This window comes from Capra hircus, chromosome 21 (assembly GCF_001704415.2).
Source record: "Capra hircus breed San Clemente chromosome 21, ASM170441v1, whole genome shotgun sequence".
Taxonomy (NCBI): domain Eukaryota; kingdom Metazoa; phylum Chordata; class Mammalia; order Artiodactyla; family Bovidae; genus Capra; species Capra hircus.
Window position 1 is genome coordinate 54,830,339 of NC_030828.1, and position 26,927 is coordinate 54,857,265.

The following is a 26,927-nucleotide window of genomic DNA, read 5'->3' on the forward strand; positions in this document are numbered from 1 at the left end:
CTTAGCGACCCCGTGGACTGCAGCCTACCAGGCTCCTCCATCCATGGGATTTTCCAGGCAAGAGTACTGGAGTGGGGTGCCATTGCCTTCTCCAAGGTTTATTGCAAGGCCAAGCAAAGAGAACAGGTGACATGTGCCCCCAAACCCCAAACGCTTCGAAGGTTTTTTGGGGGAAAAGGTTTTATAGGCAAAATTCCGGGTGAGGGCTGCAGACATGCTACTTTCCTCTGATTGGTGTGGTGAGGTAATAGGACAGTGCTCCAGGAATCTGTTATTCAGCCTGAAGTTACCATCTTCCACCTGGGGGCGGGGTTGGGAGGTGGCTTGTGTGTGTACTCGGTCACTCAGTTGTGTCCAATTCTTTGCAACCCCATGGACTGTAGCCCACCAGGCTGCTCTGTCCATGGGATTTTCCTGGCACGAATACTGGAGTGGGTTGCCATTTCCTCCTCCAGGAGATCTTCCCAACCAGGGAAGATCAAACCCATGTCTCCAGCATTGGCAGGCAGATTCATTGAGTCCAGTGTAATCAACTTGCCACTAGGTAACCGGCAAGGGAGGAGGCTTTGTTCCTGTAGAACTAAGCATATTGTTATGTATATTCCTTAAGGAAGAACCAGGATCCTACTTTAACTGCACTATAGTTTATATATATATAATTTTAAAAAATTTTATTTGGCTGTGCTGGGTCATCGTTGCTATGTGGATTTTTCTCTAGTTGTGGTGTGCAGGCTTCTCATTGTAGTGGCCTCTCTTGTGGGGTCACCAGGGAATGGTGGCTCAGCAGTAAAGAATCCAATGAGGGTTTAATCCCTGGGTCGGGAAGATGCCCTAGAGGAGGAAATGGCAACCCACTCCAATATTCTTTCCTGGGAAATCCCATGGACAAAGGAGCCTGACAGGTTACAAGTTACATGGGGTTGTACCTAAGGGTCAGTTATGACTTAGCGACTAAACCCCCACCCCTACCACCTCTTGCTGTGAGCACAGGCTCTAAAGCATCTGGGCTTCAGTAGCTGCAGCTCCTGGGCTTAGCTGTCCCGCAGCATGTGGAATCTTCACAGATCAGGGATCTTCCACCTGGCGGATGGGACCTTCCACCCATGTCTCCTGCATTTGCAGGCAGATGCTTTGCCACTGAGCCACCAGGGAAGCCCCTGCGAAACAGAAGGGAAGGAGGCAGGGCACAACCTTTAAAGAATGACAGAGCCTGAGGTCATAACATAAACTGATTAGAATCAACTGCCTAAGACCGGGACTGAGACCTGGACTGCCTGCTCTGAGACCTGGACCTTGATCCTCAGTATACACTCCCTCATTGTAACACATCAGCAAGCTAAATGACACACCCAGAGGTGCCATGACAGTTGCAAGGTCAACCATCAAAGATCAAAAGTGGGTGGCAGCCCAGTGACTGGAAATCTCCACCCCCTCCCCCGAAATAGTTGGAATAATCCTCTCATTCATTAGCCTTTGAAATTACCCAGCCCATAAAAGCTAACCAGGGGGGTGCTCCCCTGGTGGCTCAGATGGTAAAGAATCGGCCTGCAGTGTGGGAGACTTGGGTTCGATCCCTGGGTTGGGAAGATCCTCTGGAGAAGGAAATGGCTACCCACTCCAGTACTCTTGCCTGGAAAATTCCATGGACAGAGGATCCTGGCAGGCTGCAGTCCAAGGGGTCGCAAAGAGTCGACACAACTGAGCGACTAACACTTAAAAGCTAATGACACTACATTTTGAGGCTTCACTCGCCCTCTTCCGAAGGCCCACACTCAATGGACTGTGTTTCTCTCTGAATAAATCCACTTCTTATCACTTTGTTTCTCCCTGAATTCTTTCTGTGATAAGACATCAAGAATCTGAGCCTCATTAAGTGCTGAAACCAGTTCTGTGACTTCAGTCGGAAGACCATGGATTTTGGCTGTGTTTGGATCCCGGCCATGTGGGTTCAAGTCCCAGACTGGCTTTTGGCTACATTTGAGTCCTGGTACAATCTGAGGTAAACTGTTTCACCTGCACTATAGTTTTTTTTTATTGTTCCTCCTTTGTTTCTGCTTCCCCTCCATTCCTTGACTAGCAACTATTTGGATCTACCCTTTGGAACCCAGGGAATTTCTTGGGGGCTGAAGCCTGTTTACAACAATCAAGAAAAGGGGGACACAGTAAGACTTCCATGCCCAGGACCCCTACCTCGGGTCCTGCTTGGTCTCACCTCTTTATGAGTATACAAGTATCCATAGCTTAAAAATTCACCAACTTTGCCGTTTGGGGAGACACTGCTTTGGGAGAGATACCCAGGGTTCCACTTACTTGCAGCAAGTAATAATAAGTCCTTCCTTCTTCTGTTTTTTACCTTGGTTGTGTCTAATGGCTTGATACCCACCAAAAGGTGAACCCAGTGCTAGGTAACACAACTGCAGAACTCCATCTCGTCCTGATAATTACTCTCTTAGCAGGAGAAGGAATTGATGGACCGAGAACAGAGGCGATTAGCTTCTAAGGATACCCACAGACGAGGAAGGCAGGAAAAGGAGCACTAGGGAAGCCTGAGAGGAATGAATGAAATGAGAGTAAAAGGATGGAATGGGGTCTCATCAGTGAGGCCAGAGGACAAGGTGAAGGGGATTTCTTTTTCTCAAAAACTCTTAAGATGAACAAATTTCTTACTGTCTTATGGGTACATCAAGATAGCTGAAAGACTGGACTAATGCCCCCATGCCTACCCCACCTTAACTGAGCCTCCATACTGAAGCTCACACTTCTATTTCAGTTCCAAGCATTCATTCTCCTGCCAGGACAAAAGTCAAGTCACACCCAAGTCATACTTGGAGATAAAGAACAAAACCCTCTCAAATCTGAATATGCACCATGTGAGGAGAGAGGAGGAGAAGGGACCAGGAGGAAGGCAGAGAGTCCTTGGTGACCCTTTGCCCTTGGACACCCCTCCTCCTTACACTCTGGATTAAACAGCATTAGGGAGCCAAGAGAGGAAACACATGTGGTGGTTAGAGACCTGTTCCTGCCTGTTCCCTTCCTACACCCCGTCATCTCACCACACCCTTCACCTCTCCTTACACTCCCCTTCAGTTCAGGAACTGGGAGCTACAGAGAGGAGGGGAGAAGGAGGAAGAGGAAACAAAATTCCCTGCCCAACTCCAGCCCCACGCCCAGCACAAACAGGAGGTAGGCAAGCCTGCGGAGAATACTCAGAGGGAGTCCTGTGATCAGCAAATAGGTCCCAGCCTGGAAAATTCTCTGAGAAGAGATCAAAGGTGAAGTAAGAGATGGAGAGGAGGATGGAGGAGGGGGGAAAGGTGGGAGATCCTGAGACGTGGAGGAAGGACACAGCAGGGCTTCAGACTTGGGGGCAAGGTGGGGTGGGGGCGGGGAAAGCAGCACAGATGGAGTAAGAGCTGGTGTTTCCCTGATGTCTCTCAGGGAATCTTTCCATAACCTTGTAAGGAGACTGGCACAGGTGTGACAGGGAGGCGCCTTGGTGCTCTTCCTGGTTCTCAGGAAGGGGTGACCTTGAGCCAGCAGACTGTCTTTCTCAGTATCTGCCGTTGTGCTTTCTCTGTGTGTCTTCCCCTGGTATCTGTTTATGCCACGGGTTCCCCGAGGCCACCTCCCCTGGGGAGACAGGTTGCAGGGGCAGGCCGAAAAAAAACGAGAGCAGGTTGGGCAATGTCCCCCTCTTCCACCCAACGGGGCGACGAATGGAGGGTTCCGATGAAACCGAGAGGCTTAGGGGAAGGGTGTTTGGGTTTCGCCGGTCCCCTTGGGTGCTGTCCTCCACTTGGTGCTGAAATCTGGGCGGCCTCACCTCAGGTGGGCCCATTCCCGGGCCTAAGGCTGCAAATCGCCAGTCTCCCTAATCTACCTGCAGGAGTCGGGGGTGGTGCCTACCTCTGCCCCCGCACACCTAGCGCGGTGGCAGGCGGGAAGGCGGGGCCTGCACGAGCCCCACCCCTGGAGACTGCAGCGCTGCCTTCTCCTGCGCCCGCCTGCCGCTAGCTCATTGCGCCTCTCCTGCAGTCTGATCGGCACCGGCTTTCACTCCCGCTCCAGCCTCCACTCCAGCTCCCATTTCGGCTCCAGCCTCGCACTCAGCTCCGGCTCTCAGCCTGTCTGCATCGCCCCCCTCCTCGCGGCTCCTGCCCTGAGCCAGCAGCTCCTGCCCTGAGATTCCGTAGGCAGACCCTCAAGCCATGGCTGGTCCCTTCTCTCGTCTGCTGTCTGCCCGCCCCGGGCTCAGGCTCCTGGCTTTGGCTGGAGCTGGGTCTCTCGCCGCTGGGTTTCTGCTCCGATCGGAACCTGTTCGAGCCGCCAGTGAACGAAGGAGGCTGTATCCCCCGAGGTATCAGTGTCTCAGGCGCTCCGGGGGACGGGGGGAGTGGGGAAGGTCAGGCAGGTGGTGATAGGGGTGGAGATGAGAATCTGGGCAATAGAGAAGGGGTATAATCACGAAAGGTTCTGGAGTGGGGCGCTGTGCAGTCTGGAAACCTCACTGGGGTGGCGGTGGGGGGAGGACAAAAGCATTAGGTGAAAGCATTCCTGGGAACTTGGAATCCGCAGTTCCCGCCCCCAAGGCCAGCTCTGGCTCTGCGAGTTCTGGCTGCACCTACTCTGCTCAAATTCCTAATTGAGAGACCAGGAACTATCCTTTCCGTTCTCCTCCATCTCCCTTTCCTGCTGTTCTCTCCGGTTTCCTGAATTCCCCTCCTTAGTCTTTCCCCTCCCCCATTCCTAATGCTGCTTCCATGGGAGAAAAGAACCGAGCAGATATGGGAGAACTGAGCCTCCAGCCAGAGGAAGCTAGAACTCTTGGGAAAGAATAGATCCTGAAAGTCCCTAATGAGATTACCAAGGTTTAGTCCCGCTCTAGCCTCCCCTCCTCCCAAGGAGCAAAGCCAAGCATGCTCCTAGCTGAGTGCACTGGGTCCAGGCCCCCTGTGCCCTCCCTCCATGGTTACTGGGTACCCCCTCCCTAGTGCTGAGTACCCAGACCTCCGAAAGCACAACAACTGCATGGCCAGTCACCTGACCCCAGCAGTCTATGCCCGGCTCTGCGACAAGACCACACCCACTGGCTGGACGCTAGATCAGTGTATCCAGACTGGCGTGGACAACCCTGGCCACCCCTTCATCAAGACTGTGGGCATGGTAGCTGGTGATGAGGAGACCTATGAGGTAGGGGGCCCCAGAGTTTCCCGGTAAAATCCTGTTCATATTCCCAGCAATCCCAGTTCCTTCCCCCGAAGCCCCTCACTTTCCCTTAAGACTGGACCATCCATACTCGTGGTTTCCGACCCGGTGAAATCAATCCACAATGAAAGCCTGGGAAGGAGTTCTCTCTCCTTAACCACCTTCTCCCTCTCAACTCCCCCGCAGGTATTTGCTGAGCTGTTTGACCCTGTGATCCAAGAGCGACACAATGGGTATGACCCCCGAACGATGAAACATACCACCGACCTGGATGCCAGCAAGGTAGGTCAAATATCCCACTTCTGATTTGCATTGCCTTTTGTACAACATACTGTTTTTTCTGGTCCCTTCAACCATAATTATTCCCTGACTCATAGTCATTATACTGCTGAGCTTTCAAGTCTCAGTGTGGGGAAAGATTTGTATGTTAAGGAGCAGCCGCTGTGGAGAGGAGCGGGCGTTGAGAACAGCCACACCCCAAGATGGGCAGTGTGGGGGAGGGTTCATAATGAATGCCCCTTCAGTTGGTGTGCTTGCCCAATGGGCTGTCCTTCCAGTGCAGGCAATGAAGACTCCTCTAGTCCTTATGGTCTCTCCTTCCTAAGGCCCTCAGCTCCCCTCCACCTTGTTTCTGTGACTTACCTTAATTTCTACTATTCCCCAGATCCGTTCTGGCTACTTTGATGAGAGGTATGTATTGTCCTCGAGAGTCAGAACTGGTCGAAGTATCCGGGGACTCAGCCTGCCTCCAGCCTGTACTCGGGCAGAGCGACGAGAAGTGGAACGTGTCGTCGTGGATGCACTAAGTGGCCTGAAGGGTGACCTGGCTGGACGCTACTATCGGCTCAGTGAGATGACAGAGGCTGAGCAGCAGCAGCTAATTGATGTGAGAGGCTTTGAGAGGGAGCTGGGCAGGAGGGGCAGATGGAAAGACAAGAGAATCAAAGGAGGCTGGGCCAGATGAGGTAGATGGGCTCTGAGAAGCCCGGGGGCTACTGCATTGATTCTTAACCCTAGTCCCTTTAACCCTCCTCAGGACCACTTCCTGTTTGATAAGCCTGTATCCCCATTATTGACCGCAGCAGGAATGGCTCGAGACTGGCCGGATGCGCGTGGAATCTGGTATGAGGCTTAGCGTACCCCAGGCTCCTATAAATGCCCCTTTTTTCTCTATCTCTCCCTTGCTCTGCCTCTTAATTCCAGTCCCTGCCTCTCTCCTGCCTTCAGGCACAACAATGAAAAGAGCTTCTTGATCTGGGTGAATGAGGAGGATCATACACGGGTCATCTCCATGGAGAAGGGTGGCAACATGAAGAAAGTGTTTGAAAGATTCTGCCGAGGCCTCAAAGAGGTTGGAGAAGAATGTATAAGGGAACTAGGTGGGAGGACTTAAGGAAGAAACTAGAATATGTAGATGGAGGATATAATTTATCAACCAACCCAGGACACTTTTCATAGTGAAAGAGATTACCACCAATCACTCTAGTAGGACAATAGGTATAAGTCAGAACTGTCCAGGGTATATGGTCCTGGTATATACGGACCAGGTATACATAAACCTGGGTATATGGTCATCCTAAGAATAGGAAGAGAGAATGTCAGGAATCTAAGGAAGTAAATAAAGCAGTTGCCAAATAATGCAAAGAAGGAATTGAGACAGTGAGTCAGTGCCTGGGGGCTATGTTGTGGAATGTGCAGATATAAGGGGAAGGTTTAAGCTTGGACAGATATAGGGAGTGAGGGGTTGGTATGTTCATGATTCTCATGTAACCACCCATTTCTGAGCCAAGGTAGGCCTTTACTCTAGATTCTGTCGTTCTTTCTAAAGTAGCGTGTCTAGATTTTAAGCTGAATGGGAGGGAAAACAGAAGGTGGAAGATGGAATGGTTTAAGTTCCAGACTGGGTGACTCTACATAAGGGGTTGAACTGAATCCTCAGTCCTATAGGAATTCGGTCTCCACATTTGAGTCTAGATTGGAAATTTCCATGAATCCAATCCTTATTGTATGGCCTCATATATACAGTTCTGTTTTGGACTTGTAAAGGGAAAGAATTCTCCTTCCTTTAGAATCTTTGCTGGGAGTTTCCTATTATTTTTAGCAGGTAATGGGTAACATATCTTGACTTTAGTAACATATCTTTGACCCACTGAAGTGGGTAGGGAAGTACTTTCTACACATCTTAGTATTCTCATCTGTAAAACTGGGGTAAGAAAACTTCCTACATTTAAGTGGTGGGAATTAAGTGAGATAACGCATATAAAGCGTGTGGCCCGTAGTAAAAGTTCACAAGTGTTAGCTGTTGTTATTCTAGATGGAAGGATTTCCTCTTGTTCAGCATTATAATATCCCCCATGCCATGGTTCTTTCTGAACTATGAACAGGGTCCCCCTTAGGTTATGTAGTGGTCTTCACGAACATTACCCTGGCAGGTCTCCAGTCTCTTCAACTCTAGTAGTCATCTTCATGATTGGGATGTTTAAGTGGAACAAGAACACGCTTCCCACACTCCTCCCCCACCCTCCACAAGTATGAGTCCAGCTCTTCTCCATTTTCACCTTTCTGCTTTCTCTTTTTCCACAGCTAACAGGCTCTCTTGCCTCTTCCTGTTGCAAAGCCTACACCCTCATTTTCTGGCTGAAAGAATTCTTCCAAGCTCTAGCTCATTAGCAAAGTAAAGATGTCAATGCATGCAGAACTCCCTGAATAATCAATCCTTTCTCAGTTCAGTTTACCACCTCCGTTCATCTCCCCAGATCATCCTTAGCACATCATTCCCTGAAGTTTCTCTTCTTCCACACAGGATATTTTTGCACAATCTCATCATGATGGGCTTGCAACATCAAAAATATCTTTTATGCATGATAATAATGAGCCATTTCCACCAAAAAAAAAAAAAAAAGCAGTGTCATTCTTTCACATCCCAAATCTTTGGTTTTAGACATATTTCTAGAGCTCCTATGGCTCCAGCTAAGGGAGGGTTTGCACAGCTCTAACGTGTCACTAACGGCTTTGTGCACGCAGGTGGAGCGGCTGATCCAGGAGCGTGGCTGGGAGTTCATGTGGAATGAGCGTCTGGGATACATCTTGACCTGTCCGTCTAACCTGGGCACTGGACTTCGTGCAGGAGTGCACATCAAACTGCCCCTGCTGAGCAAAGTAAAGGAGTTGTGGGGCTAGAGAGGAGTGTGAGGGAGGAAGTGGCCATGTGGGGTGGGAGAGGGAGTGTGTGCTTTGGGAAGGAGCAGGCATTGTAGCTCAAGAGTCAAGGGAAAGAGCTCTGGGCAGCTTCAGGGCTCTTTCCAGGAGGACCAATCTCAGCCTCTATTGACCCTGCCCCCAAATCTCTATCTCCCCTCTAGGATAGCCGCTTCCCAAAGATCCTCGAGAACCTCAGACTCCAAAAACGTGGAACTGGAGGAGTAGACACAGCTGCCACAGGCAGTGTCTTTGACATCTCTAATTTGGACCGACTGGGCAAGTCAGAGGTGAGATTCTCAGGGATTATGGATAGGTCTGTGGGGGGGGGGGTGATTTGACAAGGAGTGAGCCTCGAGAATGTAACAGAATCTGAAATGAAACTCAGGTTGACTAAGGGAAAACTGGCAATGAGTTCCCAGAGCAGGCAAATCAGTGCTAAAGAGAGTCAGGTTGTGGGAAGCAGAGATCAAGGGTCAGTATCATCCAGGTGGAGCTGGTGCAGCTGGTCATCGATGGAGTAAACTACCTGATTGACTGTGAACGGCGTCTGGAGAGAGGCCAGGATATCCGCATCCCTCCACCTCTCCCCAACAAGCATTAACTCCCGTCCCCAGCGGATGGCTCCCAGGACCTCTGCCGTTCCAGTGGCAGCCCCTTCTCCTTGCCCTGGGTGCCACCATCAACCCACACCCCCCTGTCCTAGTAAAGGCTCCATGCTATGCTTCAGTTGTCTGTGTTATTTCTAATGCTGGGATGGGGAGGAACTAGGAGAAAAAAAAAAAAAGGCAATGGGATTATTTATGATGAAAAGAGACTCCAGATATGGCATGCCAGGAACACTGATTCTCAGGTGGGTGGAAAGCATTAACATTCTACCCATATTCCATCAGCTTCCTAGGATAATTAAATTGCACTTCCATTTGTACTTTATTCATTTTACTTCAAATGTTTTTCCCAACAAATCTCTTAACTGCAGAGACAGGCTCATAGCAGATTGCCAAGGAAGCAGATGGTCAATGCCAGGGCCCAGGAGGGCTGTGACCAGTCCTGGAGACCCCAGGCTGTGCTTCGACCTGTAATGAGACAGAGAATGGAAGGAATATCACAACTCTGTTCCCCAGGAGCCACTGATACTTGGAGACTATTTGCCTCTAGAGTCCTTCACTCTCAGATCTCCCTGAGTTAGGGCTCTGATTCCGGGCCAGGAGTTCGGGAGTCAGTTTGTGCAGTTAGGGACTCACCTTCCTGCTCCAGGCTCTCCATCCCCTCATACTGGGCCCATGCAACTGCTCGTCGCTGCTCGGGACTCAGAAAGGCCATCTGCTCGGGAGTGACAGCCACGGCCTGAACACTGGTGAGACTAGAGAGCTGGGTGGGGCTGAACACCACCTGGGGATGGGAGCAGGCATCAGGGCATCCATTCTGGCCCTCTTCTGTGGTCACTCAGACCCCATCCCATCAGTGCTTACAGCAAATTTAGGAGCAGGGATGACAGAAATGGCCAGAGGGGTAAGGCCCTGGATCTGTCCTCGCAGCAGTGCGGAGAGAGCCAGGTCTGGGATTCCAGCTGTCAAGGCAAGTGGGATGGGCCTCCAGATGTTATCCTACCCTGGCCTTCTCTAACTACTCCCAAAATACTCTTCCTCAGACCTTCCCCAGCATGTCTCTAACCTCTTATCTAGGTGCCTTAGACTCCCACCTTAAGATTTCAGAGAAGTCCTCCACCCAGTCAATTCACAATGTGGAAACTGGCCCCTGACACCCAGCCCCAGCAGTGGCCCAGTCTCCCTATACCTGCTATTGTGCCAATTTCAGTGAAGATCTCGGGCCCCCAGTTACTGACTGGGCCAAAGCCACCAGGCAGCACCAGGAGCTGGGCCAGAACCTCCAGTTGCTCTTCAGAACATGGGAGACGCAGGTGGCCCAGGAAGAGAGCTGCTTGGCTGTGGAAGAGTGGGAAGAGAAGGGAGGAGGATTCAGCCCCAGTGACAGGGTCCGTGGTCATGAGTTGGCGGTAGCGATGACTTTAAGCAAGATTGCTTCTTCCACGGGGTCACTCCTGCATGATCCTTCCCCAGTGAGCCCACCTTCCCCACAGGACCACAGCCCACACCCTCCTCTACGTGTGACCTAAACTCCCAACTGCTGATATGCTGCAGCTCCTCAGGCCGAAGTCCACAGACTGTGTAGCCCAGTGCAGTCAGGTGGAGGAAATCCAGGTGGCTCACGTGTCGACCACTCTGCCGCAGGAAACTGGAGACCACCACCCGGAGCTGGAGTCGGGGTGGAGATCACAGGATAAGGAGAAAAGTCATGAGGAATTCATGGATGGGGAACTAGCTGCTTAGGGAAAGGACAAGCGCTACTGGGTTTTTCTATTAGTAAGACCTGAAGAGCCAGCGCTGTGCTGTGCTTAGTCACCCATTCGTGTCTGACTCTGCAACCCCACAGACTGTAGCCCTCCAGGCTTCTCTGTCCATGGGATTCTCCAGGCGAGAATACTGGAGTGGGTTGCCATTTCCTTCTCCAGGGGATCTTCCCAACCCAGGGATTGAACCCAGGTCTCCTGCACTGCAAGCAGATTCTTCACCATCTGAGCCACCAGGGTAGCCCAGAGAGCCAACAACCATGGGGAAGTTTGAGGATCAAAAAAAGAGGACAGGAAAATAGGAGGCCAAAGGGAAAGGAGGCAGGAGGAAGTATTATGTGTCCAGGGCCTCAGTGAATAAATCACTGCTCTAACTTCCTACTAGCATGGAGTATTAAGAAAAGATAGAAAGCATGGCCAGGTATGGTCACGAGACAGAAATTCCTTGGGCTTTAGATGGCCTGGAGGCATTCGGAAGGTGGTAGAGAGGAGGGAGATGTTACCTGGCTGGAGCTCCAGCCATCTATCTGCCCCAGGGTGCTCAGCACGCCCCAGTCCACCAGGCTCAGCTCCTGGAGTTCCCGTTCTCCTAGACCTATTAAAAGCCGACCCAGCTGCAGGATCTGCTCAGGACGGAATTCCCGGGGGGGACCCCACAACTGGAGAAAGAGAGGAATGGTGTGATTGGGAAAAGCACGGAATTAGGAGTCAGAATGCCGAGGGTCAGTCTTGCCTCCGACCTGAACTGTGTAACTCGAAGCAAATCCCTTGCATTCTCTGGGTCTTTAGTTTCTTCAACCATAAAATGAGAGGATAGGGTGAAGGTTCCTCTGACTAAGGTGTTATTGAAAGACTCTAGAGTCTCAGTAGGAAAGAATAGCAGATTCTAGTCTATGAGTTCCAATGTGCACCAGACATGGGGTGGGGGTAGCAGGGGCAAGATATAGATGCCCAGACCTGATCCTCAGAGAACCTTTCTTCAGTAAGTCTACAACGGGATCCTCAAGCATTTCAAACACCTGCTCCCCAGATGATTCTTTTTTAAATACTTTTTTCCCCAGATGATTTTGATACCTGCTAATGTTGGTAACTTCTAGTCCCTCTAACCATTTCACTAGCTTCCTGTCCTCAGTATCCATCCCCTCTGACTTCCTACTCAGGATCCAAAACTTTTCATTCTTTTATGTCCTATGTCCCCTCTCTCTCATGCAGCTATCCGTTTCCATGTGTCCCATACGACACCCAACCAGCTTCCTACGTTCAATCTCCAACCCTGACTGGACTCTCCATCACTAACCTGTTTTGCCTTGCCCATTGCTGCCCGGAGTTCCTCAGGCCCAAGTCCTGGGTCTCCTGCAAATAGTGCGAGGCAGTCCTCAAAGTCCAAGAGCTCCATCTCTGCGATCTGGGTTGCAGACCAGGCTGATGGGAATGTCCCTCGTACATCTGCACAGTTTGGCACCGGTTCTGAAGGAGGAAGGCAGGGTCAGGCGGTCAGTGCAGTACTAAAGCACGCCAGTGGTCAGGGCCAGGGGCATGAAGGGTGGGGGCCATGATGGGTGGGTGCCTCCTCTCAAAAAAAAAAAAAAAATCCCAGAGAGATATCTGTAGATGGAACGACCCATCCAACCTTTAAAGGACAGGCCAATATGGGCAGTATGGCTCAAGGGATTACTGTAGTGTGAGATTCGTAGGACTCAAAGATATTAGAACGGGTGACTGGGGAGGAAGAGCCCCTCATTGTATAGATGGAAGGGCTTGCCCAGGGACTGAGTGGCTGATCTAGGTTGAAACCCAGGTTCCTAGCCCCACAGTGTCACCTTCCTCCATCCTAAGCATCGTTCCAGCAGAGAGCACCACACTTATCCAAGCCTAGAGTTGAGTCAGCTGTTAACAGTGCTAAGAGAGCAGGGAAAGGGGAGTCCTGGGCTAAAAACTTAATGAGTGATAAATTCACAGAGGTATAGAACCCTACAACTGGAAGAGTCCTTGAAGATCATCCCTCACTGCTCTGGGCTTTATAGATTAGAAAACCCCAGCCTGGAGTGACGCTGTACAAATCTGCTAAAAACAGTCTGATTGCGTGGTTGAATACTTCCTGTACCCCTTGCGTGGTTGAATACTTCTTCCTGTACCCCTTGCTGGAAGTATGGGCATCTGGGCCGTCTCACCTGGGAGGTTCTCTGCAGCAGGCCGCACAAGCCCAGCTACCAGCGCTGCTTTCTTGGGAGCGAGCTGTGGCCCCGCACACAGCTGTCCAGCTCTGCTCTGATCCCAGCTCTGCTGCTTCTCGAGGAGTCGCTCCAGGGTCTCTGGGCCCAAGGCCTCCTGGAAGAGAAGGTGGAGGGAGGGTGGGCAGCTCCAAGCACATCAGGAGCAGCTGCTACAGCTGTAATTCCGAAATCCTGTCTCTTTTCAGCTTCCTCCCCCAGATTTGGGCTTCACATCCTTTGCCTTCAACTTCCTTGGCCTTAGCGCCCCTCTGAACTAGCTCCCCAGTCCCCTCTCTGCTCTCACTCCCTCCTGTGCTCCTTCACCTCACCCTGGGGATCAAGGAAATAGCCTCAGGAGACAGAGTGAATACTAGGCGTCCTGCTTGCTCAACTTCATCCTGGCTCCATAACTCTGGTTTCCTGAGGGACAGAAAGAAGATCAGGATGCTGAATGGGCTGTGAGGAAGAGGAAAGACACGCTGAGAGAGGGGACTCAGGGCTCCAAGGGCTTCTGGCATACTGAATGGGCTGCCACTGAGGAGGGTGGTTGAGAGGGTGGGTGAGGATGAGTTAGAATTTGGACTTCCCGGAGGCCCATACCCAAGAACAGGCTCCTGCAGCAGCAGCCGTCCCAGCTCTGTGGCAAACGGCCCTCCGAGGCAGAAGACTTGCAGCTGACTGAGGTGGGCCAGCAGGATCTGCAGGGGGATCCGCCGTGTGCTCTCTATGCCCAGGAATCCAACCAGGGGCCCCAAGGTCTCCAGCACTTCCCTTGACACTGTTGTCTCCTTTGGGGCCTGGAGGGGGATCAGACCTTGGGACGACACACCTCTGACTCAGAGGACCAGTCTCTTTGATCAAGACACAAAGACGTGGTCTCCCTCTAGCCCCTGATCCAAGATCCTATGAAGCTTATTGCCACTGTCCACTTCTCTAAACTATGAGCCCAAACAGGAGCGGGTGGAAAGATTGGGAGGTGGACTAAGGAATTTTTAATACTCCAAGGGATGTGGACAAGAAACATGAAGCAGACCATCAATGAATGGAACCCAAAGGCAGACCTAGGGCCCTGCAGCAAACATTTGAGTCTGGGCCTAGAAGACAGAGCATTGTCTGAGTGGTGACAAAGGCCCAGGCCACTGTTCTGAGTCTGGTGGGGGGACCCTTACCAGGTTTTGTAGTGCCCGCTCTGCCAGGGCTGCCCGGTGGAGTGGGGTCAGGGCCAGCAGCTGCTCTGGAGCGCCTCGTACCAGTTCCACCACTAACATGATGGATTCATTGGACAGTCTATCCATCAACTTGACTCTGTAGGAATTTGACAACAGGAGGACTTGGAACTGAGCCAAGTTGAGAAGGGAACCACAGAATGCCCCATTCCCCAGACAAGAGGTAACACCAGACCAAACCCTGTGGCCCTGGATAGGAACTGATATTTAACAGACCCAGATCCAATTTCCACCTCAGTACTTATAGGGAGAGAACAACGGGAGAGACCTATTTCCAGTCTTCTTGAGAAGAATGACGAACAATCCTACCTGATCTAATAGAATAAAAAAGCCCAGATGTTAAATATCATTAAATCCCCTCCCCCATTTTATGGATTAAAAAATATGTTCATATGGACTTTCCTCGTGGTCCAGTGGTTAAGAATCCACTTTGTGACGCAGGGGACGTGAGTGTGATCTCTGATTGAGGAACTAAGATAATGCCACAGGGCAACTACTGAGCTCGTGTGCTCTGGAGCCTGAGAGTCACAACTAGAGAGTCCGTGCACCACAAAGGAAGATTCCACTCGACCCAGTGAAGATCTTGAGTGCTGCAACTAAGAACCGACACAGCCAAATTAATTAATTAATTAGAAAAGAAGAATCCACCTTCCAACACAGGGGTTCAATCCCTGGTCAGGGAACTAAGATCGCACAGGCCACGAGCTGAAATGAGGACCCAGCACAGTGAAAAAAAATTTTCTTTAATTTAAAATAAATAAATAAAATAAAAAATTAAAACAGATTCACAGAGAGGGGTCTTGCTCTCAATTCCTATTTCCCACAGGACCACCCTTCCTCTATTTATTGTGAGAAGGTCCCCTCTGATTTGTATAGTACTATACAATTGACCCGGGAGGAGGGCATGGCAACCCATTTCAGCATTCTTGCCTGGAGAATTTCATGGACAGAGGAGTCTAGCAGGCTACAGCCCACAGGGTTGCAAAGAGTCAGACATGACTGAAGTGGCTTAGCACTCATGCACCAAAGTTCTTTTAGTGTTATCTCATTTGATTTTCACAGCAAAACCTGGGGGTAAGAGGTATTTTAGAGAAGGAAATGGCAACCCACTCCAGTACTCTTGCCTGGAGAATTCAATGGACAAAGGAGCCTGGCAGGCTATACTGTCCATGGGGTCACAAGAGTCGGACATGACTTACTGACTAAACCACCATCACCACTAAGAGGTAATTGCCTCATCTCTCTTTCATAGACAGATTTGAATGGCATTTTTAAAAAGACTTTTTGCAGAAAAATCAGAGTGGTACTCTATACTCTACCTAAGGTTGCCAAGTCTGGAACTGGGCCAAGTAATACAAAAGCCCAAATCTGTGGAAAGACCTTTAAAAATGTAAGGATAGAGTCAGCTTCTTCCCAGAAAGACTGACTGGAGTCAGCCTTTTCCTTCTCTGATTTACAGTTCAGTTGGCAATGGGGTGGGGATGGAGATGATATGGGGGAAAAAAAGCCTGTGAGTTAGATACTCATAAACTCCAAGTCTCTAGTTTAGGAGGAGCCATGGAGAAGGAAATGGCAACCCACTCCAGTATTCTTGCCTGGAGAATCCCATGGACGGAGGAGTTTGGTGGGCTACAGTCCAGGGGTAGCAAAGAGTCGGACACGACTGAGCGACTTCACTTTCACTTTCACTTTGGGTTCATCAGTCATCTCTCTCCTCACCCATACTTCAATCTGCTCTGTAACCTTCTTGCTGTGGGGCCATCCAGACTAGGCTTGACTAGCTCAATGACAAGAACTCACCACCACAATCTTCCTCATATTGTGCAAAACTCTGATTTTCATTCACTGGTGCTAGTCCTGCCCAATGGGGTCATTCAGAAACATGCCGATCTGTTTTCTATTTGATGGCTCCTGGGGTATTTGAACACATTTATCACATGTTTCAGAGGAGCCTGTAGGCTACAGTCCATGGAGCCACAGAGTCAGACACGACTGAGCGACTTCACTTTCACTTTCACTTTTTCTCACACGCTTCATTCATTTTCCCTTTATCTACTCCTCTGAACATACTGAGAACACAGTGCCCTAAGGAGACCACAGTCCTGTGGGGGCAAGATTGAACCATTACTTCCCTCATTTTATATATTTAATTTTAATGACTTTTTTGGGCTACCCCACACAGCTTGTGGGATCTCATTTCCCCAACCAAGGACTGAACCCAGGCCACGGCAATAGAAGCCCAGAATCCTAACCGCTAAGCCACCAGGGAACTCTCACTTCCCTCATTTTACATATTCTACCACTATTAATAGGGCCTAGGTTATATTAAGACTGCTTGGCAGGTCACGTCACAATATTGCCACCTTCTGCTGCCCCATTTTGGGGGTCTTGTTGGGGGAGCCAGTCAACACCTAGAGCAACTTTGAATAGCATCCTTCACTTTAGGCTGTAACTGATGGGAACAACCAGACAGAAAAGCACCACCTCTGTGGCGTTTCCTAAGGGCAGATCTTCCACCCCAGGCTGAGCCTTCTGAGAATCCAGTATCTCCAGTTGTAGCCTTACGGTAAGTCCAGGAGGAGCTTGGTGTCCAGCCCACTCAGCTCTGGCCCCAGGGTTGCCAGCTCTGGCTCTGGCATTGCCATCCTCCGCTGTAGCTCTGCCCAGATACAGGTCCTCTGTGGGGCAGAGTAGGGAGGCAGGTTCAGGACAGAGGTGAACAGCGAGCCTCGGTTCTCTACCCGGGGTTCCTGCCTCCCTGCTCCCACTAATGCCCAAGCACCCGTCTCACCAGGCTCCCTCGGACCCCAGTGGGCAGTTGATAGATCATGTGTACCACTTCAAGGAAGTCTGCCATCCAGTTGATCTGCTGCAGAAACTCACAGGACATGCCCCCTGCCAGCGTACCCAGAGCCCTGGAGGTGTGTGAGTAGGCACATGCTCATTCAACACATGCCACAGCCTGTCTGCTCCTTATATCAACATTCTCAACACAAGGACAGATGCTCATTTATGGTAATTTGCAGTTTGAGAAATATCTTTCCCATAGATATTCTCATTGGTCTCCGACACCATTATTGTTTATCGAGTGACAGTCTAATATCATCCTACTAGAAATGTGGTCAACTGAGGCTAGAACCACATCTTCAGAAGCCCATGGGTTTTTAGCTGGGGGGTGGAGGTAAGGTGATCCTTGTTCCTGTTAATTCCTGCTTGGTCAGTGGCTCTGAGGGGTTAATCAGCAAATATCTATCAGAAGCTTACACTGGGCCAGGCACTGTGTTAGGTACCTTATATGCCTTATCTTGTTTAATCTTTACAACTACTTATGAGGTAGGTACCATTTCAATACTTATTCTAAAGAAGGGGAAAATGAGGCTTAGAGAGGTTGAACGTCTTGCTCAAGATCACGAAGAGGAGACAGGGCTAGGACCTGAATCTGAGTCTTCTCAAAATCCCTGAGATCCACTCAGGATGGATGCTGTGCTCTAGAAGGGCAGGAGGGTCAGGAGAAGAGGAACCAGGAGAAGACCCACAGGCTGACCTACAGGTCACTGATCCTCATACACCTCCCACCCCCACCCCCGGATATCACATGGTGCCTGGCACACCGTAAGCGCTCAAAAAAATGTTAGTTGAATTAAACTCACAGCTCATTACAAGTTACTCACTGCAGATTCCTGAGGGTCAGGTTTGTGGGCACTTGCATCTTCTCCCAGAGAAACTGTGCCTACAAGAGAAAGAAAGAAGAGCCGCTTCCCAGCAGAGATATTGCCCAGGAACCTAGGATGCCTTGGACCCAGGGCTGCCACTTCACCCTGTGGGTCCCATCAGCCTCCTACTATCCCCAGTGCCCACTCCCTGGGAAAGAGAGACAAATGGGGGGAAAGGGGAGGAGGGAAAAGCATCCTAAGGGCTGCTGGGAGTAAGGTGCCCAATCTGGGGCTGAGGGATGGGTAAAGGAGGTGGAAAATGTTGAGAGAAGGGAGTTCTAGGCTAGTGGGAAGAATCACCTGCTGCTCAGACCAGGGCAGCTCCCGATAGCGCCTTCGGTCTGCCAGCAGAGCAGCAGAGTCCAGCTGTAGCAGCTTTAGTGGGAGCAGGGGCAGCAGGCAGTCTGGCCAGATGGTGGGGATAGGCTGCCGGAGGGGTAAAGTGCAGCAGTGTGGTGATAGGTGAGACAGTCTGGACTCAGGCCTCAGGGAAGAAGGGGATCTACGACGGCAGGAAGGGACCGGAAACTAGGAGAAGGGTGGAGTGGCAGGTGCCAGACTAGCAGGGCACACTCTAGAGCCCTCGCGGCTGAGGCCAAGGGTCCCTGCCGTCTAGGCACCTGACGGACTAAACTCCCTTAGTCGCTCTGAGCCTCGGTCTCTTTGTCTGAAAGCAGGGTGACTGCCCTGGAGGATTCCTCAGACCCTCGGGGCTTTGACGTTCTAGGACATTATGCCACCCTGCGTTGGGACTGGGAGAGCTGCTAAGGTCTTAGGGGACACAGAGCTAATGTAGACACTCGGGCCATTTGCAGGGGGAGAACGTGAGGCAGTGCCAGCTGTGTGAGACAGCCCTGGGATGGGGAGAGGAGCTTAGTTGGCAGAAACCACACACACACACTCACACACACGCACCTGTCCGGGGATGCACACAGCTGCACCGGCTCCTGCTGCACCCGTATTTTTAACACCATCTTTCACCTGCGTGAGAATTGGCTGTGTATGTGCATGTAAAAAGTGGGGAGGTTTGGGGGTCCTTCCCTGGCCATAGGGAAGGTGACCCCTCCCAACCAGAGCCCTCCTTCTGGTCGGCGTCTCCCTGCTGCTCTCGTACGCGGAAGGTCTGCAGCAGGGCCGCGGTCTGGCAGGCTGAGAGGCGCGCCAGTTCAGGGGCCAGGCAAGAGCAGGCCCTCAGCAGAACTCGCCTCGGGATGGCCTGGAGCGTCTGGGAGCTGAGGCCTGGAAGCAGAGGGTGCAAGGAGCAGAGTTCCTCCAAGGACAGCTGGGGGGCGAGAGAGACAAGAGGCCTGAAGAAGACAGGCCAGATTGCAGGGAAGGGGACAATCACTGTGGAGAGAGGCAGCAGGGGTGAGAGGGAGCGAGGGAGGAGGGGGATGAAGAGCTCGGGCCGTGCAGAAGAATTGCTGCCACTCACATCATGCCTCGGGAGGAGCCGTCCAAGCAGCAGGACAGCCTAAGGCGGGAGGGGACAGGAAAAAACAGCGCTGAGGCCCTGGCAGCCGGGTCCTGAACAGGTCCCTAGGGCCCGACCTCCCAGACTCCCAGCTCCCGCTCCACCAGCCTGGCTCTGGGCTCTTCCTCATCTGAGGAAGAGGGATGAGGGCGTTCTTGGGACAGAGGAAAAGGAGGCTTGGGGGGGTGGGGTGGGATCAGGTAACAGCATCCTTGAATGTAATTGTCTTGACTGAGGTGCCGGGGATGGAAGACGGAAGCCAGGGAGTGGGATAGGCCCACCTGGGCAGGGGTGACCCGGGCTCCTCGCAGGGCGGGAAGCATGGCCCTCAGCTGCGGCTCTGACAGCTCCTGCAGGAAGCGGAGCCCCAGCTGAGGGAAGAGAGGAGCCCAGACCCGGAGCTCCCGGGGGCTCAGCACCGCTCCTCCGGATGAGCGCAGTACCCCCAGAAGTTCATAGGCTACCTGTAACCAAAGAAGGTTTGGGTCTGAAAAGAAAAGACAGGCGAACCTAAAGCCTCCTCTCTAATCCCACATCTGGATATTCCAGGGCCTGGGCTGCGGCTTGGAACCAAGGATAGGACAGAAGCAGATTGGGCTCAAGTCAGCAAAGGAAATGCTGGAGATGTCGTGGACCAGATGGAGTAGAGTCAGGAAGAGGTGCTAACAGGTATGGGTGGCTAAGGAGTAAGGAGATTAAGAACGAAGCTGCATGCGGTGGGATGAGGGCTGGCTCCAACTGTGCTCCAGCTTGGCTGAGGTGACCGGGCACATCCTCCACACAGACCACCCCCCACGGGAAGCCTGGAGTTCTTGAGGGCCCGGGCCAGGGGGCTCACCCGTCCTTGTGGGCTGAGGGTCCCATTGGCTGCACATTCCAGCAGCCCCCGTTCTACCGGCCCCATTGGATCATTCAGGGGAACCAGGCTCTGCAGCTCCTCGGGGGTCAGGAAACAGGCGAGGGGCCCCAGCCTGAGGAGGGCACGAAGCTGGCCTTCACGTGGTCACTGAGGCTGCTACTGAGGCAGGGACTGTGTGGGTACAGGGAGCAGCACTCTGACCGCTAAACTAGGAAACGTGGGTGCCACAAACAGGCCTCTCTCGCAGGGCCCTGTGATGCCCAGGCCATGCTCCTCTGGGCCCTTCCCTCCTGGACCCAGCCTGCCTGCACCTGCCTCTCGGCCGCTCTGACCCCACAGGCACTCACCTGCGCACCTGCTCCTCTCCATCCTGGACACTCTGGTTCACCAGGCTGCGCAACACATGTCGGGCGTGTCCTGGCCCAAGACCTGCCGCTGGCCAGCTGTCCTCCAGGGCCTGGATCTCGGGTGGGGAAGGTCAGCTCATGTTGGGATCACTGTGGGACACTTGTGGGGAGGGGCTAACTAGGAGACAGGTCACTGATGCCATCCCACCTGGCCGAAAGCTTGCTAGTCAAATAAATGAATCGTTCTCATACCTGGTGAGGACTGAGCTGCAGAAAGTTCTCCAGAGGGAGATGGGGTAGCAGGGGCAGTGCTGCCCAGAGCAGTTCCTGGGGCCAGGCGGGCACTTCCCCAAACAGCTCAGGGGCCAGCAGTCTCCTTGCTAGAGCCTCTTTCTGTTCAGGCCTCATTCCAGGGCTGTAATCCCGGATGGCAGCCAGGCTGGGGAGAGAGTGGGTCTCACCCCTTCGCCCTGTCCCCTGGCTCTGTGTAGCCCTGCTGTCATGGACAAGAAGGACTCCCTAGTTTTAATAGAAAGTACTGTTCTGGGTGCGTGGGCTTCCCGGGTGGCTCAGCTGATAAAGAATCTGCCTGCAATGCAGGAGACCTGGGGTCAGTCTCTGGGTTGGGAAGGTCTCCTGGAGAAGGGAATGGCAACCCACTCCAGTATTCTTGCCTGGAGAATCCCCACGGATAGAGGAGCCTTGTGGGCTTAAAGTCCATGGGGTTGCAAAAACTTGGACATGACTGAGTGACCCAGCATAGCACAGCTCTGGGTGGGTGGGGTTGACCCTGTCATGATCGGGAGGAGTAGTACAGAGTCCTTACACACTGTCGTTGGCCAACAGGGATGGTGGGAAGCGCATCAGGTCAGAGACAGCCAGAAAGGGGATGAGTGGTGAGAGGTCAATGAAGAGCTGGGAGGTGAGGCGTGGGTACCGCTGCAACAGCAAGGCTGTCAGGCGACCCAGGGCCTGCTCCTCAGATGGTGGCACCTGTGGGGGCATGGGAACAGATGCCAGCTCTGGAGATGCCCACTCTCCTGGCCCCGGCTCCTCTTGCATCCCTCCTTCCGCTGGAGCAAGCCTGCTGCCTGCCTGGTTCCAGGTGCTCTTGATGCCCAGACCTCCCCCGCCACCCTTGTCCCCCTCTCCCTCCATGCCCACCTGCAGCTGAGCCCAGGAGCGGTGCATGAGTGTCAGGAAGCCCTGAGCAGCCTCCCTCTCTGCTGAAAGCACCAGCTGCTGGAGGTTTTCTGGCGGCATGTTCAGGTATGCCTGGGCACGGGAGGTCATGGTGGTTATGGCCTCAGTGGGCACGGATCACCCAGCCCGCCCACACACCCTGCCCCCATCTATTACCTGCACTAGAATCTGCAGGGCCCAAACACTCTTCTCTCTCTGCAGCAGATCCCACAGCACGGGCTGGTGGGGAGACAGACAAGATGCCAGGAGAGTTGTCCCCTCTGTCCCTCCCGCAGCTTCCCCAGGTCCACTCACTAGGATGCTTGTTCTTTTTCTGAAGCTGTGTGTGTGTCTCCTTTAGGTCAGGGACCACATTCTCTAACTTCTTCTATAGCCTTTGCCATAGCTGGCTCAGTAAATATTTGGAGATATGAACCAAATTTGGAGGAGGGCATGGCAACCCACTCCAGGATTCTTACCTGGAGAATCCTATGGACAGAGGAGCCTGGAGGGCTACAGTCCATAGAGTCGAAAAGAGCCAGACAGGACTGAAGCGACTTACCACGCACGCACATGAACCAAATTATTACATTTCACTGGTCCCAGGAATTGAGAAAGGTGGGCCCTACCATGGAGTAAGGATTCTTTACATTCCCCACAGCATCTAGCAAAGTGCTTTACATATAACAGGAAGTCAATGAATGAACTATGGTATTCACATATTCCAGCCCCTTCACTCTACAGAGAAAAAACAAAGCCCAGGAAAATCAAAGTAAATTGGCTTATGACCACGCCTGTGTTATAGTCAAACCTAAAACTTCTGATCTGTAGTCACCCTGAATTTTTCTCATTTCTGCCTTTATTTTGCCAGTTTCCAATTCTCACTCTCTAGGGACAGAATTAGAGCCCTCTAACTTGATCCCTTTCCTTTCTGAAGCAGAAAGGAGGTAAATCAAAGAGTCAGGAAGAATAATGAGATAACATTTATTATATATTGTTTGTATATCATATACTAGCACTAAGCCTACGGCCGGTGTCATCTGATGTAACCCTTATAGCCACCCTAAAAAGAGTGGCACCATTATTTTCCACCGTTTGTTTTTTCTTTTTTTTTTTTCTGAGACTTTTTTTTTTGGCTGTGCCACACGAATGTGGGATCTTAGTTTCCCAACAAGAGGTTGAGCCGGTGCCCTTGGAATGGAAGTGTGGAGTCTTAACCACTGGACGGTCAGTAAAATACCTCCACCATTCATTTATAAATGACAAAAGTATTGTTCAGAGAGGCTGAAAACTTGTCCAGGGTTGATCACAGAACTAAGATGTGAACCCAAGCTTGGATGACTCAGAGCTGTGAGCTTAACCACTGCACTGCTGTCTCTCAGTGAGATTGTAGAGAATTCCCATGGAGACCCTTCCCTCTGCTCCGGGAACTTTCACCTTGGCGAATCACTCACGCTGAAGCAGGCCAGAAGCTCCATCTTGCTTAAAGCGGGGCTGGAGCTGTCAGTGGGGTCAAAGCCTGGGGTTGGCTGCTCCTCCTGTTCCAGGAACTCCCCGACCGTCCGCAGCACACTGCGCCGGCCCTCTGGGCGGAAGGCATCCCAGAAGGAGCAGTTGTCTGGGAGACTGGAGAGCATCAGGGCCTGACCCAGCATTCCCTGGGCCTCGTTCCCTCCGGCCCCCGGCCCCAGGAGGAAGGTCAGCAGGCGCAAGAGATAGTGTAGGCGTGTGGGGTGGGCAAGGGCTGGCACGGAGGACTGACAGCGTGGCAGCTGGGACAGCATGCCAAGCAGGAAGGGGCCCGGGGCCAGGCAGAGTGGGGACGGTCCCAGTGGTGGCAGAGAGGGCAGAAGAGGGCCCAGTAACCCCTCCAGGAAGCAGGTGTCATTTCCCCCACGACTTATCCGGCACTGGCCGGCTAGCCAAGGCCAGGAGGGCACCAGGGCCTCGTACATGGTGTCATTGGCACAGACCATCAGCAGGAAGCTGCCCCCATCTGGGCAGCGTTCCCCACACGGTCCGATGTAGCAAGGGGGGAAGGCTGTGACATCCGGGGTGGGGCCCTGGCACACGTGCTGAACCCAAGCCTGGTTGCTGGGGGGCACAGCCTGCAGACTCGCCTCCCCACAGAGCCGCTCGGCCCACAGAGTCTCATTCTCCAAGAAGCAGCCCCAGAAGATCTCTGGGGTCAGAGGGACGGGGGGCAGGCCTTCAGGGCAGCTGGTGGGGGGTGGGAGCAGGCCGGCACAGAGCCGCTTTACCAGGCGGCGGTTGGGGCCCGAGAGGGTGGAAAAGGAGAGGTTGCCACAGATGGCGTCTAGGAACTGCTCAGGAAACTGGTCGTGGCAGGCCTGGAGCCAGCCTTGGGCACCCGGCGCCCATGAGACTGCATACCACACAGCTGTCTGGCAGATGGCAGCGGTGCTGGGAGGGGGCTGCGGGGTGACAGGCTTGGCGTGCTGGCAGAGCAAATGGATGGAGAAGTTGGAGATGCTGTAGGGTGGTGCCGGGCCTGAGAGGTTCTCACAGAGGGCCTCCACAGAGATGGCCCGCCGCTGGCGAGGGCTGATGTGGGCTGAGGGCTGGGAAGTCCTAGGCAGAGGCACCCCTGTGCTCAGGCAGTGGAGGAGGGCAGGGGGCGGGGGTGGCGATCCAGACAGAAAGCCCAGTGCCCGGACATCCCAGGAGAGGTTGTGCCGGATGCCCCTGGGAGCAGAGGGAGAAGCAGGCAAGCAGCTGGTCAGTTTGCATTTCCTCCACTTAAGGTTTCTGGCCCTGGCCCAGAGCCCTGCAGGGAGGGTGACAAGCATAGGCTTTTCCAAAAGTGAGGTCCCTGGGAGTGACAGTGCTACTGGTTTAAATGTTGGGATGGGGGAGGGGAGAGAGATCTGTCCCGCCAAGGCACAAAGTCACCTGGAGTTACCCAGGCAGAGCCCCTCTTCTTTCTCCTTTCTGCACACCCTTTTAGGTAGCTTAAATAAAACCTTTGGCTGGCCTCAGATCAGGGCATGTGCCCAGCGACTGAATATGGCCCCTGTGCTCTGGTACTGCTGTACCCAAACAGTAAGGGGTGGAGGAATCAAACCTTGCCCTCTCTTCTCATACTCTATCTTTATTAGTTAACATTTATCAAGCACTATGTGCCAGGCACGGGCTTCACAGGTGGCGCTAATGGTAAAGAACTCGCCTGCCAATGCAGGAGACGTAAGAGACGCGGTTCGATCCCTGTGTTGGGAAGATCCCCGGAGGAGGGCATGGTAACCCACTCCAGTATCCTTGCCTGGAGAATCCCATGGACAGAGGAGCCTGGCAGGCTACGGTCCATAGGGTCACCAAGAGTCAGACGTGACTGAAGCACCTTGGCATGCACGCACTTCTTCTAGGTGGTTGACATATACAGTATCAACTCATTTAATCCCTTGCGAAAACTCCGAGGCAGTTAATATTACCCACAGTTCTTGAGCGAGGAAACTGAGGCATAGAATGATACTCTAACCTGCCCAAGGTCACATGGCTAGGAGGAGGTGAAGCTGGGGCACCAACCACCAACAGTCACCCTCCCAAACCACGAAACCACATTCCCAGGCCCTGCCCCTCAGAACTCCTCTCTCCTTACTCACCACAAGAGCAGCTGCTGAAGGTTGCCTAGGAGGGAAACAGAAAGGAAGAGGACTAACCCAGTCTCAACCTTGCTGGCCCTGCCACAGCCCAGCCCTGGACCTGGTGGCACTCACCTCCCTGGCACTGCCCATTGGCATCAGGCTCTGGCTGCCCCAGAATGGAAAAGACCTCATCCTGCAGGGAGTCAGTGATGCGCAGCAGTCCCTCCTGGAAAGTAGCATAAAGGGGGGCCCCCACTGTGCGCAGCAGACCCCCCCAAAGAGCCTCCTCAGAGCCCAGCTCCCCCACTGGGATGAGCAAACCCAGCAGACCCTGCAAGAGGTGGGGGGCTGGCTCCCTCCCATTGAGGCCCGTGGCATTGGCGGGGTCCATGCTGGGCTGTACCCGCACCAGGGCCTGCCAGCGCGTGCCCTCTAATAGCAGCAGCAGAGAAGGCAACCAGTCAGCCACCAGAACGCAGTCAGAGGGCCCATCACGGGTGCAGGGGGGCCGGGTTGGGGTAGGGGGTCCCCCGGGAACTAAGGCTCCCAGCAGCACCTCTGCAAGTCCACTCAGCACACCTGCCTGGTGCCCCAGGAAGTCCCGGGGGGTCTGCTCCTGTCCCAGCAGGGCCAGCACGTCCCCTAGCAGCCCTAGCATTGGCTCCCAGTCTGGGCTGCCCCTCAGCGTCACTAAGAAATCGTGGAGCCGGAGGGCAGGGGGCTGGAGAGGTGGGGGCTCTCCCACCGGTCCCTCCCCCATTCTCCCAGGCTCAAAGGAAGAAGAAATGTTGGCCAAGAAGGCAGAGAACCGTGAGCGGCTGAGGGAGCCCTGGGGAGCCTGGTCCAGAGCAGAAAGCGCTGACTTCAGGAGGGAGAGACCTGAGTCCAGGGACTGAGACCCAGTAGGGACCAGAGTCACTGTAAGGAAAAAAACCGGAAATCACCATGGGGGGAAAGGCCTGGGACCCAAATTCAGCCCTGGCCTGGAGCCCAGTCCCTGCCTGGATGCGTTGCAAAAGATGGTGAGCTGAGTCCCTTTCAACAACTCACATTAAGTCTTGGCCTGGTTTCTTAACCTTCGTTTATTTTTTTCTCTAACCAGTTAATCTCTGCATTCTTAAGTCTCTTTCCAGCAACCATCCCCATCATGCCCAGCCCAGCTCACTGTCCCCCTCACCTGCACAGGACAGCAGCAGCAGGGGCCGGAGGCTCAGAGCCATGTTTCCAGAAGAGTGCAGGTACTAGAGGTGAGTTCTGGTTATTCTTACCTTGTGTGGGAGAGCCAGGTGAGGACAGGACACGGCAGGCAGCCCGAGCTCCGCTGACACCGTAGTGCGGCCTTTCAGGAAACAATATCTGTAACCTGACAGCAGATTTGTCACCTGAGCCACTGACTACCTGATCCTTCGGCTTCGGAGAAGGAGTGCCCCTGTCCGAGGGACCAGTGATAGCGGATCCCAGGGGACCCTGGGAAGAATCCGAGGATATAGCTCCAGTTAGGAGCCAGGGTGCAGATAAGAGGAGGCAGACAGAGATG

At 53.0% G+C, this 26,927-nt stretch overlaps 2 protein-coding genes across 5 annotated transcripts; one reads left to right on the forward strand and one right to left on the reverse strand.

The window, feature by feature from the left end:
- Nucleotides 2,870-9,132, forward strand: CKMT1A (creatine kinase, mitochondrial 1A). 4 transcript variants are annotated; one of them, XM_018066415.1, is made up of 10 exons: nucleotides 2,870-3,272; nucleotides 4,036-4,357; nucleotides 4,992-5,190; nucleotides 5,392-5,487; nucleotides 5,870-6,091; nucleotides 6,242-6,327; nucleotides 6,433-6,556; nucleotides 8,230-8,364; nucleotides 8,568-8,693; nucleotides 8,894-9,132. In XM_018066415.1, exons 2-10 carry the CDS (start codon nucleotides 4,209-4,211, stop codon nucleotides 9,005-9,007), a joined length of 1,251 nt encoding a protein of 416 aa, XP_017921904.1. In that variant the 5' UTR covers nucleotides 2,870-3,272; nucleotides 4,036-4,208; the 3' UTR covers nucleotides 9,008-9,132. The 4 variants fall into 4 exon arrangements, with proteins under 4 accessions (XP_017921904.1, XP_017921907.1, XP_005695362.1 ...); XM_018066418.1 differs by having other exon boundaries at nucleotides 3,097-3,183; XM_005695305.3 differs by having other exon boundaries at nucleotides 3,143-3,272; nucleotides 4,069-4,357.
- Nucleotides 9,333-26,610, reverse strand: STRC (stereocilin). Its single transcript, XM_018065927.1, has 29 exons — nucleotides 26,568-26,610; nucleotides 25,523-26,308; nucleotides 25,409-25,433; nucleotides 23,243-24,494; nucleotides 21,966-22,028; nucleotides 21,771-21,881; nucleotides 21,433-21,599; nucleotides 20,859-21,045; nucleotides 20,607-20,722; nucleotides 20,239-20,371; nucleotides 19,682-19,864; nucleotides 19,362-19,400; nucleotides 19,041-19,208; nucleotides 18,842-18,907; nucleotides 18,227-18,352; nucleotides 17,885-17,943; nucleotides 17,005-17,128; nucleotides 16,779-16,891; nucleotides 14,157-14,292; nucleotides 13,588-13,784; nucleotides 13,317-13,407; nucleotides 12,946-13,102; nucleotides 12,072-12,241; nucleotides 11,278-11,433; nucleotides 10,537-10,679; nucleotides 10,201-10,349; nucleotides 9,876-9,973; nucleotides 9,648-9,795; nucleotides 9,333-9,479 (listed from the first exon to the last, which is right to left on the reverse strand). Exons 1-29 carry the CDS (start codon nucleotides 26,608-26,610, stop codon nucleotides 9,391-9,393), a joined length of 5,295 nt encoding a protein of 1,764 aa, XP_017921416.1. The 3' UTR covers nucleotides 9,333-9,390.